The sequence below is a fragment of the Echeneis naucrates genome, chromosome 6 (genome assembly GCF_900963305.1).
Source record: "Echeneis naucrates chromosome 6, fEcheNa1.1, whole genome shotgun sequence".
Taxonomy (NCBI): Eukaryota; Metazoa; Chordata; class Actinopteri; order Carangiformes; family Echeneidae; genus Echeneis; species Echeneis naucrates.
The window spans coordinates 17,859,303-17,875,062 of NC_042516.1; the positions used below are offsets into that span (position 1 = coordinate 17,859,303).

The 15,760-nt window shown below is 40.6% G+C and overlaps 2 protein-coding genes across 4 annotated transcripts in view; both read right to left on the reverse strand.

Moving 5' to 3' along the window:
* Nucleotides 1-791: 791 nt before the first annotated feature.
* Nucleotides 792-5,403, reverse strand: rps19 (ribosomal protein S19). Its single transcript, XM_029504524.1, has 6 exons — nucleotides 5,363-5,403; nucleotides 4,552-4,622; nucleotides 4,266-4,366; nucleotides 3,172-3,355; nucleotides 2,520-2,574; nucleotides 792-846 (listed from the first exon to the last, which is right to left on the reverse strand). Exons 2-6 carry the CDS (start codon nucleotides 4,620-4,622, stop codon nucleotides 817-819), a joined length of 441 nt encoding a protein of 146 aa, XP_029360384.1. The 5' UTR covers nucleotides 5,363-5,403; the 3' UTR covers nucleotides 792-816.
* Nucleotides 5,404-14,782: 9,379 nt separating this feature from the next.
* The window catches only part of cadm4 (cell adhesion molecule 4), a 134,407-nt gene continuing 133,429 nt past the window's right edge, over nucleotides 14,783-15,760 (reverse strand). For all 3 annotated transcript variants that reach the window (XM_029505286.1, XM_029505287.1, XM_029505284.1), the window contains one exon: nucleotides 14,783-14,922. In XM_029505286.1, coding sequence (XP_029361146.1) covers nucleotides 14,813-14,922 — 110 coding nt within the window. In that variant the 3' untranslated portion in view covers nucleotides 14,783-14,812. The remainder of the gene's footprint in view (nucleotides 14,923-15,760) is intronic.

The following is a 15,760-nucleotide window of genomic DNA, read 5'->3' on the forward strand; positions in this document are numbered from 1 at the left end:
ACACAAAATGACCAAAGGGTTAGACTCTTAAGACCAGTCAAAATACCACACTTATCCAAGTAGATTTACATACACGTTTGCTCCTTGCTATTAACACATTACTAACTTTTAAGAATGTGTCGTTGGCTGGTAAAGTCTCTAGGTGGCACTATGGCCCTGAATGAATCAGCTAAATTATGACATCACTCCTTACAGCTATTGAAACGTTGAGTGATGCTTAAGGACGTGTGATTGTCTGCCTTTGTTAAGTTTCCTTTGATGCTACTGTATCATGATCAATCAAGTCAAACTACATCTGATGCAAGGGCACAGCAGTAAGAGCAAATCAATTTAATATAGGAACATAGGTGGTACCACAACAGTGGAAAGCATTTGGCCAGTGATGAGAAGCTGTATTAGCTCACTGATGGAACAGCTCCAAGGAAGCATTTTCAAGCTGCTCGATCAAACTGCACCCCATAGCGAGCTTTTACTGGATGAAACATGACGATCTGAAAACACTGCAATCGAGGGGCATTCTCTACCCTTTACACTACATGACATTGAAGGCTGAAATCAACTTCGAACCTCCCAAACTGTCTGTTTTATTTTTAAAATCAAACTGTTCATATTTATTCCCATGTATTTTACTTGCCAATTAATTTGTCATATCAAGGTCTACGAAATAACTCAAAAACCATTTCATGTACTTTCTGAAGAGCCAGTGAGAGTACATCATGTACTTGAAATTACCAAGCAGACCATTCATGGCCTCAAATCCAAAAGAAACATTAAGAAAGAAGCACACATTATTTGACTTTCTCCAAAAATGATTTATTAAACAGATTTCTTGTTTGCAGCTGCAACCTGTAGGGGAAAAAAAAGAAAAAAAAAGAAACAAAGAAAACATGAAATATATGCATCTTGGGGCACACAGGGTGCTGTAGGACCTTTAAATCCAATTACCTGCTGGAGGAAATTGTATTTTAATAATTTCATCACGCTGCTATAGCTGCTACAATTTAGCCCATATAATACATTTAACTGGCCTCAAATATTTAAATTTTACCACCACAACATTGCGCTCTAGTGGTAAACATACATATAAAGTGGTCAGGTGCATTTCATGTAGACTTAATGGGGGCTGTTCCAGTTGCAGCCCAAACACCAAGAATAGTCTGAACAGAATATGGCAACATCCTCAGTTACAAGGGAAAAGCATCAATCTCTTAAAAAGCCATCAAAAACTACAACACACAAGAGGGATTCGTGCAAAAGTAGCGAAGCCCCACCAACATGCTTCCTGCCAGTTTTGTGCAGCAGGCTGGGCCCAGGTCTGCTCATCTGCATATTGCTCATTAGCATGGGTAAACAAGGAGAAAACTGGTGCCATACGGCGGACTTGCCAAGCATGAAATTCCCTCCTCATGTTTACCCCCTTTACCCTTGGATTATCACAACGCTGCTGCTTCTCTGATTTTTGACAATGCCCAACTGTGATTTATTTTTTAGTAAAAGGCAAACAAGGAATTTCAGTGGTGTAACATCCAAAACACAAAACTCACTTGGTTGGCAGAAGAAATTTTGCCCAAGGACAAGTACTTTAAAGTGCCTTGCATGCTGAAGTGACACTGGGCCTATGTAAGACAGAAACTCAACAGAAACTGTTGTATCAAAGCAAAGGGATGATATTTCTGTGAGACATTCGCTGAAGGCACCACCCTGAGAGCATCTGAGCATTATGTAAAATGGCAGTATCATACGCAGTCAGTCACTGAAACAGGTATTTGCCTGGACAGCATGAGCTTGCAATGACATTCAACAGCTGGGGAGCCAAATACATTTAAATTACAGCAATGGGTTACACGACACCTTAGCATTTACTACAGCCCATCAATACAACAGTAACCAATGAAAGCGTTGGGGAGTCTGCTCCCCTTTGTGTTTTTGCTATTCCTGAGACACTTCAAACAAGTCGTGCTGCAGGAGATCTGGTGGGATTCAGTTATCAACCAGCTGTGTTTACAGCTGCCAGATAAAAAGGGGTCTACACCACTACAGAGACCTGAGCTGTATTTGGATGTTCCTAGTGCAACTAACATCAACGTATTAACAAGGCTCATAATCAAACTTATCACCTGCAGACTTTGTTTACTCATATGTATTCTGTACAGCTGCTAATTGTTTAGATTGGTCACAAAGTTCAATAAAATCAATGTGTGTTATGAAAAATGAACAAGTCCATCCAAGATCAGTTGCAGAATTGATCGACAGTGCTCATACACATCTCAGATTTTACTGTATATACACACATATTGCTATTACATAATACACAATTTTCACCACATAAGCCCTCTTATTCTGTTAAATGATGAGTGGTTGAATAGTGGATATAAGGACATGCATAATCAAAACAAAAGAATTGAGATAGCTGAAATTGTTCAACTATGCTTTGGAATCCTTTGACTTTTGCAAAATCCAAGTATTGAAATGATCAAGTTATTTATGTGCATACCAAAATAGGAAGATTAGTTTCTCACCTGGCCAGCAATTCTATCCAGGTCTCTGGTTCCCTGGGAGGTTAGTCTGCGACCACTGGGGTAAATAGAAAAATAGCAAAAATTAAAGTGGGGAAAAACAGGGGAAGTATTAATCTTTATAATTTGAGGAAAAGTCAAAGTCAAGTCACACAAAATGCTTAAGTCCTCAATAACTTCTTTACACCACATTGACCACAGTATTAGTCAGGGAGGGCCACAGATCAATCCTCCATCCATGTACATTTGCAAACATCAGTCAAAAGCAATAATAAAACAAAAGAACCCAAGTTGGAGTTCTCTTTCACAGGCATTCAATAGTACTTTCCTGCCCCCTTGATCTGAATTAAAAATAAATAAATGAAATCAATTAGCCCTCTAGTTACAGAGTGGCTTTATCTGTACTGGGGGCTGGAACAGCAAAAGTCAAGCTTATACATTAGGAGGCTTCACAGACATTGATTAGTGTATTTCATAAAGGTGAAAACTGAGGACTATGCAGGACTGAGTGGGTTAGAATAAGGTATGTAAAAAGAGATCAGGGCCAAAAATACTGTCAAAGTGTGTAAAAACAGATCCTTTTCATAATTATTTACACAATTATTGAAATGCCAAGCGTTCAACATCTGATGGATTCCACAAATAAGATACTCACCCATTGGGATCCTTCTCAATCATCTTTAGCAGCTCAAGGGCCTGCAGCACTTTACGAGCCACATTCTTGGATCCTACACTGTAGTGGGCAGGGCACACGCCGTTCCTCTTGCGGCTTCCATAGATCTTGGTCATGGAGCCAACACCAGCACCTCCACGGAGGTACAGATGGCGGACTGTGGATGCTGATAGAGCAGCATCCATGGAGACAGAATTGGTGTTAGTTGTCATCTGATGCCTTGAAGTAAAATTTGATCAAACAACTGAACACTAGAGGGGTGACGTTTGCCATTTTTTGTTTTCATTTATAAGAAGCATGATTGACAAATACCTTGTATATTTCCAGGGAATGGAAAACTCAATTGTTAACTCAATGACTGAACTTTTATATACAAAAATTAATTGTTGGGTGAAAATCCTTCCCTTTTAAACAAGGGTAAACAAATGTTTACTGCTCAGCAATTAGCTGATTAGTTTATGGTCACCATTTTGTCAATTGGAACAATTTGTACTTAATGCATGTCTTTAACACATTGGTATATCAATATAAGAGGTTCTGTTTAATACTTTGTGAACAAGGCACAAAAATCAGAGATGAATGAATTTTACAATGTATGATTGCATCCACAACATTTACGTTTATGTTGTGAGGTAAAATAAAAAAAAATTGAGGCAAATGCAGATAGCAGGGGCATTTTCCCCTTTGTTTTTCCACCCCAAATTGAGTTCTAAATGATAAAAGAATTATCTACCTTTGCAGTACATAAAAAAAAAAATGTTATCCCAAGCCTCTCACAGAACTGAAAATACTTAAAACCTCATAACTTTAATCATAGTTGATGAACGACCACAGAAATGTCTCTTCAACTCAATCATTCTTGAGATACTTAGAACACTGCACTGCCAAAAGGCTCATACTGTTGTGACAACCTCTATTAGCGATTTGTGGAATCCTTCAACAAAACAAAAAACTTCCAACACAGGCGTGCAGTGGTCACTTTCTTTACTATAAAAACTTATCACAGCATACTTGTAAGAGTAACACCAGAATTATACCTACTGTTCAAGAATCTCCACCACTAACTGAAAACTTACCGGCTCTGATGTAGAACCAGTTCTCATCACTGGGGGCCAGCTCCTTGTGCTTACCCAGCTTGACGAGGTCCACCCAGTCGGGCACCTTCAGCTTTCCTGACCTAGAAAAAGAGAGGTGTTAGGATGTAAAAAAGAAAAACCTGGACCCCATAATCAATATTTTATTTACGTGAACCAGATGACTAAATGGCATTACTGTTTAGTAACAACTTAGTGGCAAAAATTAAAATGTCCAGTGATGTAATAAAGTACCAATGCAAAAAGCAAGTTGTGTTAAAATACTCACTTTTTCAGGAAGGCCGCCAGGGCACGGACAAATTCCTGCTGGTTGACGTCTTTCACTGTGACACCTGGCATCTAAAAAGGAAGACACCCCAACATTAATTTCAAAATGACACCTTGATATGCACACGAACACAACCGAAGTTAGTACAACAACTTGTATCTTACAAGAGACATGGTGCGGTCCAATTCTACAGGAAACATGAGGCAATCAAGAAATGTCTAGCAACGATGTATAGGCGCAGCTAGTCTGCCAAGTGTTACATCAAACGGTGATGTTTCTATTAACGGGATAATAAATGAAATCAAAATCACGGCGGGAACATTTGGAGCCGAAACATGTGCAGACTCTTTGGGCTGCATGCTTAACGCCGGTTGTGGCCATCCCACTAGCGAGTGTTAACAACGCTAACTAGCTACCGGACAAGCCTAAGTCTTCCTTAACCTTGAAGACTGAAAAAAATGGACATCCCAGTCAGAGCTCAATGACCTTCAAGCACTACGCTCTACACTACGTATTCAACCAACATATTCATGTTACAATTCCGCCAGAAAGCAGAAAGACACAACAGCACAGCTAGCCACTAGCTAGCAGGCCACAACGAGGTAGCATGGGGGCAGCCATGACTTAGCGAGCGATAGTATGAGCAGCATTCAAGTAAAAACCAGTAAACGCGTCTATTGACTCCACACAGAGCTCGACCACTTTGTTAGACTACACTTTATGTCCTATCTGGCGACGTTTCAGTGGTAAATGCTTAAATTAGACACGATTTAGCGTTAGTTAAACCGGGGAGGGAAAATTAGCGCTTTACCTTGCTTGTGGACAGCAAAGGGAAGAGGGCTGAACGGGGCTTCCAACCGATGTTAAAACGGGCAGATCTCGTTTAATTACGCGAGATTTGAGCGTTGTTTTTTCCACCAAGGAGGCTCATCGCAATCATTGCCGTGACGGAAGACTAAAGGGAGAACGCAGGAAATTTAGTGTTGTGAAATTTAGCGATCTCATTTTTCGGGTTTCCCCTAATTATTTTTTCTCTATCTGATAATACAAACAAGAAAGGAAACGTTTATATTTTTGGTTCAATATGAATCTACTTTTGTCCTGTCTTGGGCTCTCAGTTTTCACTTAACAAATATATTGTGGTTGTGTTTAAATTAAAATACAGCAGGGTACGTTACCCTGTGTTTGTATTGTCGGGTTTTTTTTAATGTTTATTTATTTATTTATTTTTAATGGAACTTGTCCAATGAGCTCCTGCCTGGAGCTCTGCACATGGCACTTTTTGGCAGACAGTGGGAGAATGATTTACAGACACATAGATATGCCTGGGTAATTTTTTGGAAATATCTGGGCATATCCTCGGGGCCATAACAGTCAGCCCTACAATTCAATGTGGCTCAATTGCATGTTAAAATTAGAGTTAAAAAAAAAATTAGGACACATAAAAAGCAAATTTTCACCAGCATAGGACTACTCCTAGATTTGCCTATTTTTTGTGAACTGATATCACTTCATCCTTTAGAGACTGTTATAGCATTCTTAAATAAACTCTCTCTTCATGATATATTAGCAAGGCCATGCATCCATTATGTATGTGTATCTGAGCAATACAGCTCAGTCTACACTGGCATTGTTTCAGTCTGTCTCATAGAATGCTCTCTTACGGATAAAATTGGAAAGCATATTTGATATCTTTTTTAATTTTTATCACCACTACCTCCATCAAAAAGCACATTGACTTCAGAGTTTAGCGCTACCTCTTATTCTCTTATGTCTTTCTCAAATAAAAAGAAGCATTTGAAAAACCAAAGTGAGAGGGGCTTTTAACAACAACAAAAGAATAATAACAGTAATGATTAAAAAAAACAAAAAACATATTTACTTCACTGTGTCTCTGTGACCATATGTGCATATGTCTCTATATGCCTTATTTACATATTGACGGGCAGAGCTAGTGTTGCCCTTTGCACATCTCCAATGGAAAGGGCAACCAACATTGACACAAGTGATATGTTTGCAGAGACAGGAGAGAGGATAGCAGGCAGGTGGATAAGCAGAGGTTTATGAATCAGGTTTACTCTGTCAGTGGGGGCAGACAGTTAAGAGTGAGAGGTGAAAGTGAGAGATAGAGATCCTGGAGGGAAATAAAAAGGCAGCCAATTCATACAGAGGACAGATTATAGAGCTTTGTCTAAACTGTGTCATCACACGACTTCACAACAGGTAACTGTACCTTTTAATCCTAATTTCTTATTTCTTTGAGGCATTCACGGACATTTCTCCAAATGGTAGTGACCATGCTGAAAGGTTTGACCCACAGTGTAAATGTTTCTTCATTTAACTTAAGTGATTAATTTAAGGAATTAATTACACTGGGAATGACCAGCCACTAATTTGAATTGAAAACTCACACAAGGTGGATTAAACTTTATTAATTACTTCAGTAAACCGATTTTGATGAGGCCTTTTAAGTGGTGAGACAGGAGACAACTGTGTAAAGTAATTATGAAGTGTTTTAAAGAGGTTATTTCTCACAGTCAGGATTATTATGGAAAAGTGATGACTAACAGTCAATGTACTGAAAAGGTCAAACCAATTACGCGAAATGGACAGGTGGCAGCAAATCCGCTATTTCAATATTCATGCATTCCGCATTATGCAAGACTATTGTTTGAAAATGTAGTAAAATTAGCTGCCAATCACCAATGAATAGATTTACTGGAAAAATTACTTCTGCGAAAGTGCATATGTCATTGTTCATATATTTACACATAAATGTATAGGTCTATTTGTATTTCAGATAACATGGCTTGGCAAATGATACATAGTGAGTCAGAGGAAAAGGAGAGGGAACACAAAGACCATAGAAAAAGGGGAGAGTGAAGAGAGTGTTAACAGTATGTTGTGACGCTGCTTGGTGCTTGTTGTTCTCTGTTTGCATGGTGCTCACATCCTCAGTGGCAAAGTTCTGTCAAGTCCGGTCTGGCCTGACCTTTTCACTCTCCAGGCACGTTTCCAATACCTATCAAAACATCTACTCTCTCTGCCCCCAGAATAAACTTGCATCACATTGTCTGGCTTTCCACATCTGTACTGTTTCCTTCTCTTGCTAACTGCTTTTATTATTCTGCCAACACCCTTATTTTTAAACTCAAAATTTGATCCATTCTTTGCCACTCTGCTCTTATATGCATCTTTTCTATTCTTTGACTTTCACTGAGTTTGACCGCTCCCTTGACAATGAGAGTGAGCACTGCAGGGACAATTTTTGCTAAAAGAGTCATGGGAACATACAATAGGGCAAACATGTCTACAAGAGCGGGTTTAAATGAGATTTTATTTGCATAAAAAGCTAAAGTTTTTCTTCAATGTTTGCACTTTCCTATAATTATGAGCAATGGCCTTTTTAAAGTGCAGTCAGATATATTACGTGCTTTGAACCATGTGTTCCTTTTTGTGGTCTCCCCTAGACATGGAGTTCATGTGGCTGTTTTCCCTGTGCCAGTGCGTCCTGTGTGTGGCTGTAATAGTCGTGAGTGTGAGGTTGCACATCGCAGTCAGTGGCAGCAGCACCATGGCCAATATCCAGATGGGAACCCCGGGAATCAGACCACAACCAGGAAGCGTGTCGTGCTGCCTTCGACTGTGTCTCGGCTGGTTGGGAGCTATAGGGGGTGCGGTGGAAGTGCCTTTAACCGTGTTAGTCAACTTGCGAACCCCACAGTGTCTGTACACCTGCATAACCTTGGTGTGTTGCCCCATGCTGGTCAGGCAGTTTACCATGTTCCTGTTAATGCTGCTTACACTGGATGCCCACCTGCAGCATCGCTTGGCAGAGAGGTGAGCCTATAAAATCAGTTTATGATGCAGAATATGTATGGATATTGTCAGTGTTGAAAAGAAAACTGTTCATCAAACTGCAACATGGAATAAATAAATACCAATTAAGACGGGCACATAAGATGCTTTCTCCCAAACAAATTACAGCCTCCCTCAGTGGTGTGAAATCGTTTTGAGTGCTTTTCTTTTATATTTTCTTGTACATGTGTGGGAGAAGGTGAGTAAGTGGGTGTAAAGAGTCAACCAACACTCTCAAGTGTTTTTTCAGGAGTAATGGAAGAAAATCAATTTGGGGTGACAGTGAAAAATAGTAGTAAAACATGTCAAGATGTGCTATTGTATGGAATATTTTTACATCAAAACAGCTTGTTTTCCTTCTGAGAGGCGAGTGAGTAAATATCAATACTCCAAGGCTCTTAGATGTTTGATTGACAATGACCTACAAGTTCAGTCCTTGTGAATCGGTAATTGTTATTTTTATTTATTTATTTATTTTTTTTAAATGCCCTTCAATTGATTTGGGCCAACCTGGTTACCAGGTGAATTAAGTATGATCAGATTTTTGTGCAGCAAAATTTGTTTTTAAAAATATTTATCTATAGGGGGGTCAACTTAGGGGCTCGCTCGTCTCATGTCGATCTGACAGCTGTTATAGCAGATCTCTTCGAAAACGTGATTCATTTGTTGTTAGTGGATGATTGTCAAGGTAGTTTTAGATTGTAGGTAAAGCTCTCATGTCAATCTCTTTTCATAATGTAAAGTACTGGGAAGCATCTTCAATATAAACTCCTTTCAAATGTTGCCACATCCTCATGTCTTTGGGTGCCAGGTACTCCTCAGTGGTGACCCGTCAGCGAGCTCTGTGTGTGGTTCTGCTGTGCTGGATGGGCTCTGTCCTGTCTTCCTTTGCACAGTTCATCGGTTCGGATGTACTTGACACCTGGAGAAGTGATGGTACCGCTCCGGGCACAGCTGGCCTTGGGCTGGGTGGAAACTGGACGACCTCTTTGCCTCATCTTGCACGTTCAACAATACCTAGGTACCAGCATGACCGCAAGGTCATTGGGAAGTATCTTCCATATGGAGGGTTCCTATCCAAGTTTTATGTGGAGGACATGCGCAACTTCACCTATGCTGAAATTCACAGCAGCCACTGGGGAGTGTGCACTCCTGATACTATTCTCAGGCCCCAGTTCCTACTCTACATTTATGGTACGACAGTGTTCCTACTACCTTTGCTCTGCCTGCTGTTCATTTACCTTGACCTGCTATGCATAAAGCCCAGGAAGGCTCCTTTCAGTCATGCAGACCCAAAACACGACTCCTGTCAGGTCCGCTCCCTAGCTGTGTCTCTCTCTCTTTTAGTTCTGCTGTGCCTGCCTCTCCACATTATCCATGCTCTCATGCTCTTCACCCCCAGAACAGCTCTTCCTGCCTGGGTTCATGCAGTTGCTGTGTTCCTCTTCCAGCTGTACAGCCTCGTACCCCAGATTCTCTTCACTCCTCCGAAGAAACGAGCGGGGCAAGTACGAACAGCATTTCCTTTTTCTGTTCCGAGGCTTCCACCTGCAGTTGCCCTGTCCAGAGGAAAATCTGTTCATATGGCACTGTGTGAAGTAGTGCAGGCAGCTCAGTGGTCTTCAGCCAAACACTCCCTTAAATCCAAAGGCTTCCCAAAGGTTTAAATTTCTCACAATAAATATGAATACTTGCTTTTTCATGTAAAGATCTTCAACTTAAAGGCATTATAATCTCTCTAGAACAATGTTGCTTCAAAATTTTGGCTGCTTAAGAAATAGCTAGTGATAGTAGCCGATGCCTGGCAGGCTTAAATAAATAATCAAATATAGATAAATATAGCGCATTCTTGTTTGTTGTTTGCTTTTTAACTAATCAGCAACCCCATGCACAGACGTTATATGAATAACTCACAAATGAAAAGGCCAGTTAATTACCAGGTCCCACACCAAATGTCAATGAGAAAATTAAGTCTCCAGATGATGACAACTATCCTGATCACAGATGTCTGTTTTCTTTGAGTGCTCTTCCTGTGGGCCTTATCCTAAGCCTGATTTAAGTCTTTGCTAAGCCAACCACCAGCAATGTAGCTTTATGAATGACAGCATTTAATTAAACATTCAGTAATAACATAGTAGTCCAGAGAGGACGCATCATTGTAGAGAAAACATAATTAACCTGCTATGACACAATCTTCATGGTTGTTTTGATTAAACTTGTAAAAACAATGTGATGTTCTCCTTTAATAAAAGGGCCTTGCTCACACTAATTGGATTGTTCATCTTGAACCGTGTTGGTGTACAAAGTCACTGATGGGGAAAAAGGAGAAATTCCTGTCTTTCTTCATGGAGCATGGCCATGGCAGTCTCTCCATCCACTGCTTCCTCTGATCGCCCACCTGCTCTTTCTCTCCCAATCTCATCAGTTACAGTTTAGTTTCTCTTCTTGCTTACTTTTTTTTTTTTTTATATAGCAGATCGTTTTCCAGCCTTTTCTCAGTTTTTCATTTATTTCTCACTCATATCTTTCCTGGCATGTGCTCACAAAATGCAGTGCCTGTGAGTACAGCATGTCTTCAATCAGTACCAAAAAAAAAGTACCAAAAAAAAAAAAAAACAGAAATCTGGTAAAGGGGGGGAAGAAATATTTCTCCAGCTCGCCCGGTGCCACTACCCATTGAATTGTTCTGTCAGCCTGAAAGCTTCCTGATTATTCTGGGCCTCAACACACTCAGCCATCTCAATCAATGCCTCCTGGTACGTTGCTTCTCTGTGCACACCTCTGTGCTTTGCCAAGACCAGTGAACACCATCCTGGTGTCACTGGGGTTGACATTAAAGACGAATAAAACAGTGTTTAAGTCACCATGTAGCCACCAGGTATATCAAGAGATAGTGTTTGGATGGAATGTGATATTTACTGAAACTCATAGAAATGAGATATGGCGGTCATAAATGGGTCATAAATGGGGAATTTTTTGATATGGACCCTTTCCAGGACATTAATCGGTGAAACTAGCATTAGAGGGAACAGTGTGAGTTATTCATGAACCTCTTGCTGTCATTATTGTTCAGATTATAGTACATTAACTGCGTGTCATAAACTCAAGGGGGAGCACAACTGACCATTGTCTGAATTTCCCCAATTGCATTTTTGCTTTTATCTATTGATCCGACAATCACCTTTTATGATCAAAGTAGTAGTCTGGTTGTCATCAGGTTTAGCAGCTAAACCATGTTACTGTAATTGGCCAGCTTCTTAGGATGCATCAGTGTAAGTGATAACAGCATAATTAATGAGCCAACATTTACACGCGCTTGTTTTTCGTTGTAGCTTTTTTACTGTTGGGAGAGGCAGAAATAACTTTACCAACTAACCAGGACACACAAACAGACAGAAAGCTGTCACAACCAGAAGAAAACAATCAAGGAAAACTTTGTTTGAAGCAAACACACTCCTGTTGTGAAGACAAATAAAGTGCTTCTTGGTGATATTCTCATTTTTATAACCATTGACCACAGTGGGTCTGATAGCAGGAAGTACCTCTGTAGAGTTGCCAACGTCCCTTAAAATATGGAATCGTTCCATATTTGGAAACTAAAAGATGTGTTCCGTGTTGAACTGATAAGGGACACACTTTGCTTCATATTTAAAAAAAATCCATGTTGGGTGGTTTTTTATTACATTGAAACTCTGTGGCTTTGACCACTGCTGCCATCTCTCTGCCTGTCTGAAATAAGCTTCTTATTGACCAATGAAAATATAGCTAACTAAAGCTATGAGAATTCTCTCATTTGTGTAAGGCATTGTATTTGTTGTACATACTGTATGCACAACAAATATAATGTCCCCCCTCCCCAAATCCTACCCAATCTTTATATAGGGCTGCCAGCTTTAGGAAGTTGGCAGCACTATACCTCTGTTACCCTTGTGTCACCATAAACTGAAGATATGTCTACTGTTGACTTGTGTAGATGTGCGCTTGTGAATTGTTTGTCGGTCACAGTGTCAACTCACGCTCGTGGCGCCGGGCAAGTCCATTACTTTGATTGCCGTTTGACAATCTGTCTTTATGACAGGCAACTGTGGAGCCTTGCCATCAATGGAAAAGAAACACATCGATCTATCACCCTGCGACCTCCGGCAGCTTTCAAATCTAGCCCTGTGCACAGATGGACATGTTGAGTGCTTCTCGACAGAATCGGGTATTGATTGCGTGGAAGTTAATGGCAGAGTCATATTTTTCTGTGCGCTTCTGACTCAACCCTCCCGTCACGTTCTTCTTCCCTGCTATCTGTTCTTATGATTCATTAGCAGCACCACAGAACCTTCTGCTTTGTTTATTCTATTTATTCTGAATAAGCTGCCAGCGCCTTCATCTTTATTTTCCCACCTATAACTCCGCTATTCCCCACTGATCTAATCATACGCTCACTCTCTTGTTCTTATTTTTCCTCAGGATCTAAAAAACAGCACCTGCTAATTACACAGTAAATAGACCCAAAAACCAGTCTGATCCCAGAGGTTCTTTTTGGATTTTTTTTTTTTTTTATTTTGTCGTGCTTTGTATCTTTCCCCTATAAAGAAATAGTTAGCTATATATCAACAATGGCACATGGACTCTAAAATAAACAAGAGTGAAAGACAGGAGAAGAGACGACTAGGCACAGGAGACGAAGAGAGAGAAAGACTGGTAAAGCGAGTAAAGGTAAGAGGAAGAGAAAGAGAGTGAAAAAAGACAGCAATTTCTCTACAGTAGAATCAAAACCAAAACATGGGAAGTTTACATTTCTTTAACATTTACATTTATAATAATAACAACGGCAATAATAATAACAGTAACAACAATCATAATTGTTCAAATAATAACAATAATTAATAAAAAATCAATAAGACCTCTGGTATCTCATAAAGACAAATGATTTTTTTTATACTTTTCTTTATTTTCTTTAAAGATCACTGGACAGTAGTTTGTTCGGTTTTGCACCTCTATAGGCTAATATTCTGTGTTAGTATAGTTGCTTCATAATGCGTTTCAATAGTAAACTGTTTTCTTATTTCTTAAAAGTTTCATTTAATTTATGTTGCTGTTCTTTTTTATACAAATAAGAGATATGTATATTTGTTCTGTCAACATGTTTACTGTACGTATGAATGTGTGCATGTATCTGCATGTGTGGTAGCACTCAGATGAAAAATATCCATCTGCGTTCTATCCCCATTCATCCCTTTTGCTATCGCTCCCTTTGCCCTTCTTAATAAGACTTTTAAACCTTTTTATCCTCTTAATGACATTCTAAAATAATTAAGCTTTTCTTTCATGACTTAGCAAGTCATATTCCTTTCTTCTTTGTCGGGAATTCAGCCCAACACTAATCCTTTCATTATTAGAGCCAACAAAGGAGGAGCGATCGAGGGGGGTGGGGGCAGACAGAAAGAGAGAGACATAGGACGGAGAGGAGAGAGGATGGTAACAGGTGAGCGAGGAAGAAGGTGATGGCGAGCAAACCACCTTTCCCTCACTGCTAGTGAGAGGGGGCAAGGAATCACTAAAAACTAACGTTTATCAGCAAGCCACCCAGCGAGGATAGCAAAAGAGGACAGTTACCTTGTTCATAAAGTGTAGATGCTTCCCGAGACTCTTACACCCTCCAGTGTTGTGAGGGAATTATATATGAGATGTGCTCTGTAGGCAAGATGCTTTGGCAATTTAAAAAAATAATGTCAATTCTGCCAAAGTTTGGTTTGGGTACTCAATAGTGCCTGATCAACTCTTCACCACACCCCCATTCCTCTCCAGTTGCCCCACCCTACTCAAAAACTGCTCCCAATGTCTCTGCCAGTTATAGATTGAGCTCTATGTAATTTTCTTCAGGCATGGAATGACAGCAGTCGTCTGGTCTTCCCTCTACTTTGGCGACTGCAGTGGTGGATTGACTGGGGTTTTTTTGTGCTCCCCACTTTCCTCTCAATTTCGAATAGGTACGGTGTGATTTCTTTATTTCCTATATTTCATTTCAACCACCCTCTCTCTTCCTTGTTTTTCTGACTTATAGTATATGGCACAGTCGTTAATGGCTGGTGGGCTATAGGCTCTCTCTTTCTCAATCTGTCTCTGGAAAAGTGTTTTTGTATGTGTGTGTGTGTGTGTGTGTGTGTGTTTGTGGGGAATATGGGGTGGAATGGCATGGGATGAACTGGCTGTGTGCAGTATCTGTATACAGTCGTTTTTAGAAGGCTGCCTGTTATGGCGCATTGTATTGGAGTGTGTGTGTCTGTGTGTGTGTATGTGCTTGTGTGTTCACCTGTGTGTGTTTATATATACTGTATATAAGGGGGGAGACAGGGAGAGGAAGGGAAGGGGGGTTGAGGTCAGAAGAGAAGGGGATGGGGGAGGAAAAGGGCTACAGTAGGTATTCCTTCTTGCCCTGGCTGGCGTCGTTCCCGTTGAGGAAGGCCTCCTGCACCTCACCATGTTCATCCAACCCACTGGCCTCATGGGTAAGATAGGAACCTGAATGCAAAGAGAGAGAGAAAGAGAGAGAGACGGGGACATTGGAAGGGGAAGGTTAGGTGGTAAAGCGTCATGATCACTGCAGCGCCATGCAGAATTATCCAACCGAACAGCTGTAATATTACTGAGTACCATACCTCTGACTGATTAATTCATTAGTTAGCTAATTGTTAGGTCAGTACCAAGCAAGAATAGGCTCTCGGGTACGATATGAGCCTACCAGTGGAGATTAAAGGTAGGTAATGGAAGTGTGAACAGAAGAGGAGAAGGAGTTGGTAGATGACAGAGAATAAGAGGGAGGGAGGAGAGGTTGGCAGAAAAGGGTGGAGGGAAGGTTAGGTGCAAGCGAACAATGGCACATTTGCGTCACTCAGAAAACCTATCAAAAACATTTTACCACCTTTAAGGTCCATATAATTAATGAGTCTGTGCAGTGCAGGTTACAGGGAGCAAGAACCGCTCAAGTCGCCTTACTGTCGGAGTGTCCCTTCGCTGTAGGGGTGAGTGACACTCTCATTCTCCTGACGGAGGCTGACTGGCATGCTGACAGTCACAGCAGGCCGAAGACAAAGCCCTAATGGCCCTGTCTCAACACTGATTGGTTGTAATGGCCCTGTCTCTGTGCTGATTGGCGGTCAATCCATACAGAAAGTTGATTGACGGCTTGTCCAGCCATAGGGTACGTAATGGCTGTTTGCACCCTGCTACACTGTTCCCAGATCATTTCTTGGCAGCTCTGGTGCACAGTCAATAGCTGCCAAAATGAGAGCACTTAAAAAGATAGGGAATGCAGGGAGGCTGCTTTTAATAGATGAGCCTTGATACACTAACATAGACT

Bases quoted from the DNA above. Each gene is read 5' to 3' on its own strand.
- rps19 (XM_029504524.1), bottom strand. From the start codon at position 4,622: ATGCCAGGTGTCACAGTGAAAGACGTCAACCAGCAGGAATTTGTCCGT. The intron at 4,367-4,551 runs GTGAGTATTTTA...CTCTTTTTCTAG, and splicing joins CTGGCGGCCTTCCTGAAAAA to GTCAGGAAAGCTGAAGGTGC. The intron at 3,356-4,265 runs GTAAGTTTTCAG...CTGCTCTATCAG, and splicing joins CTGGTTCTACATCAGAGCCG to CATCCACAGTCCGCCATCTG.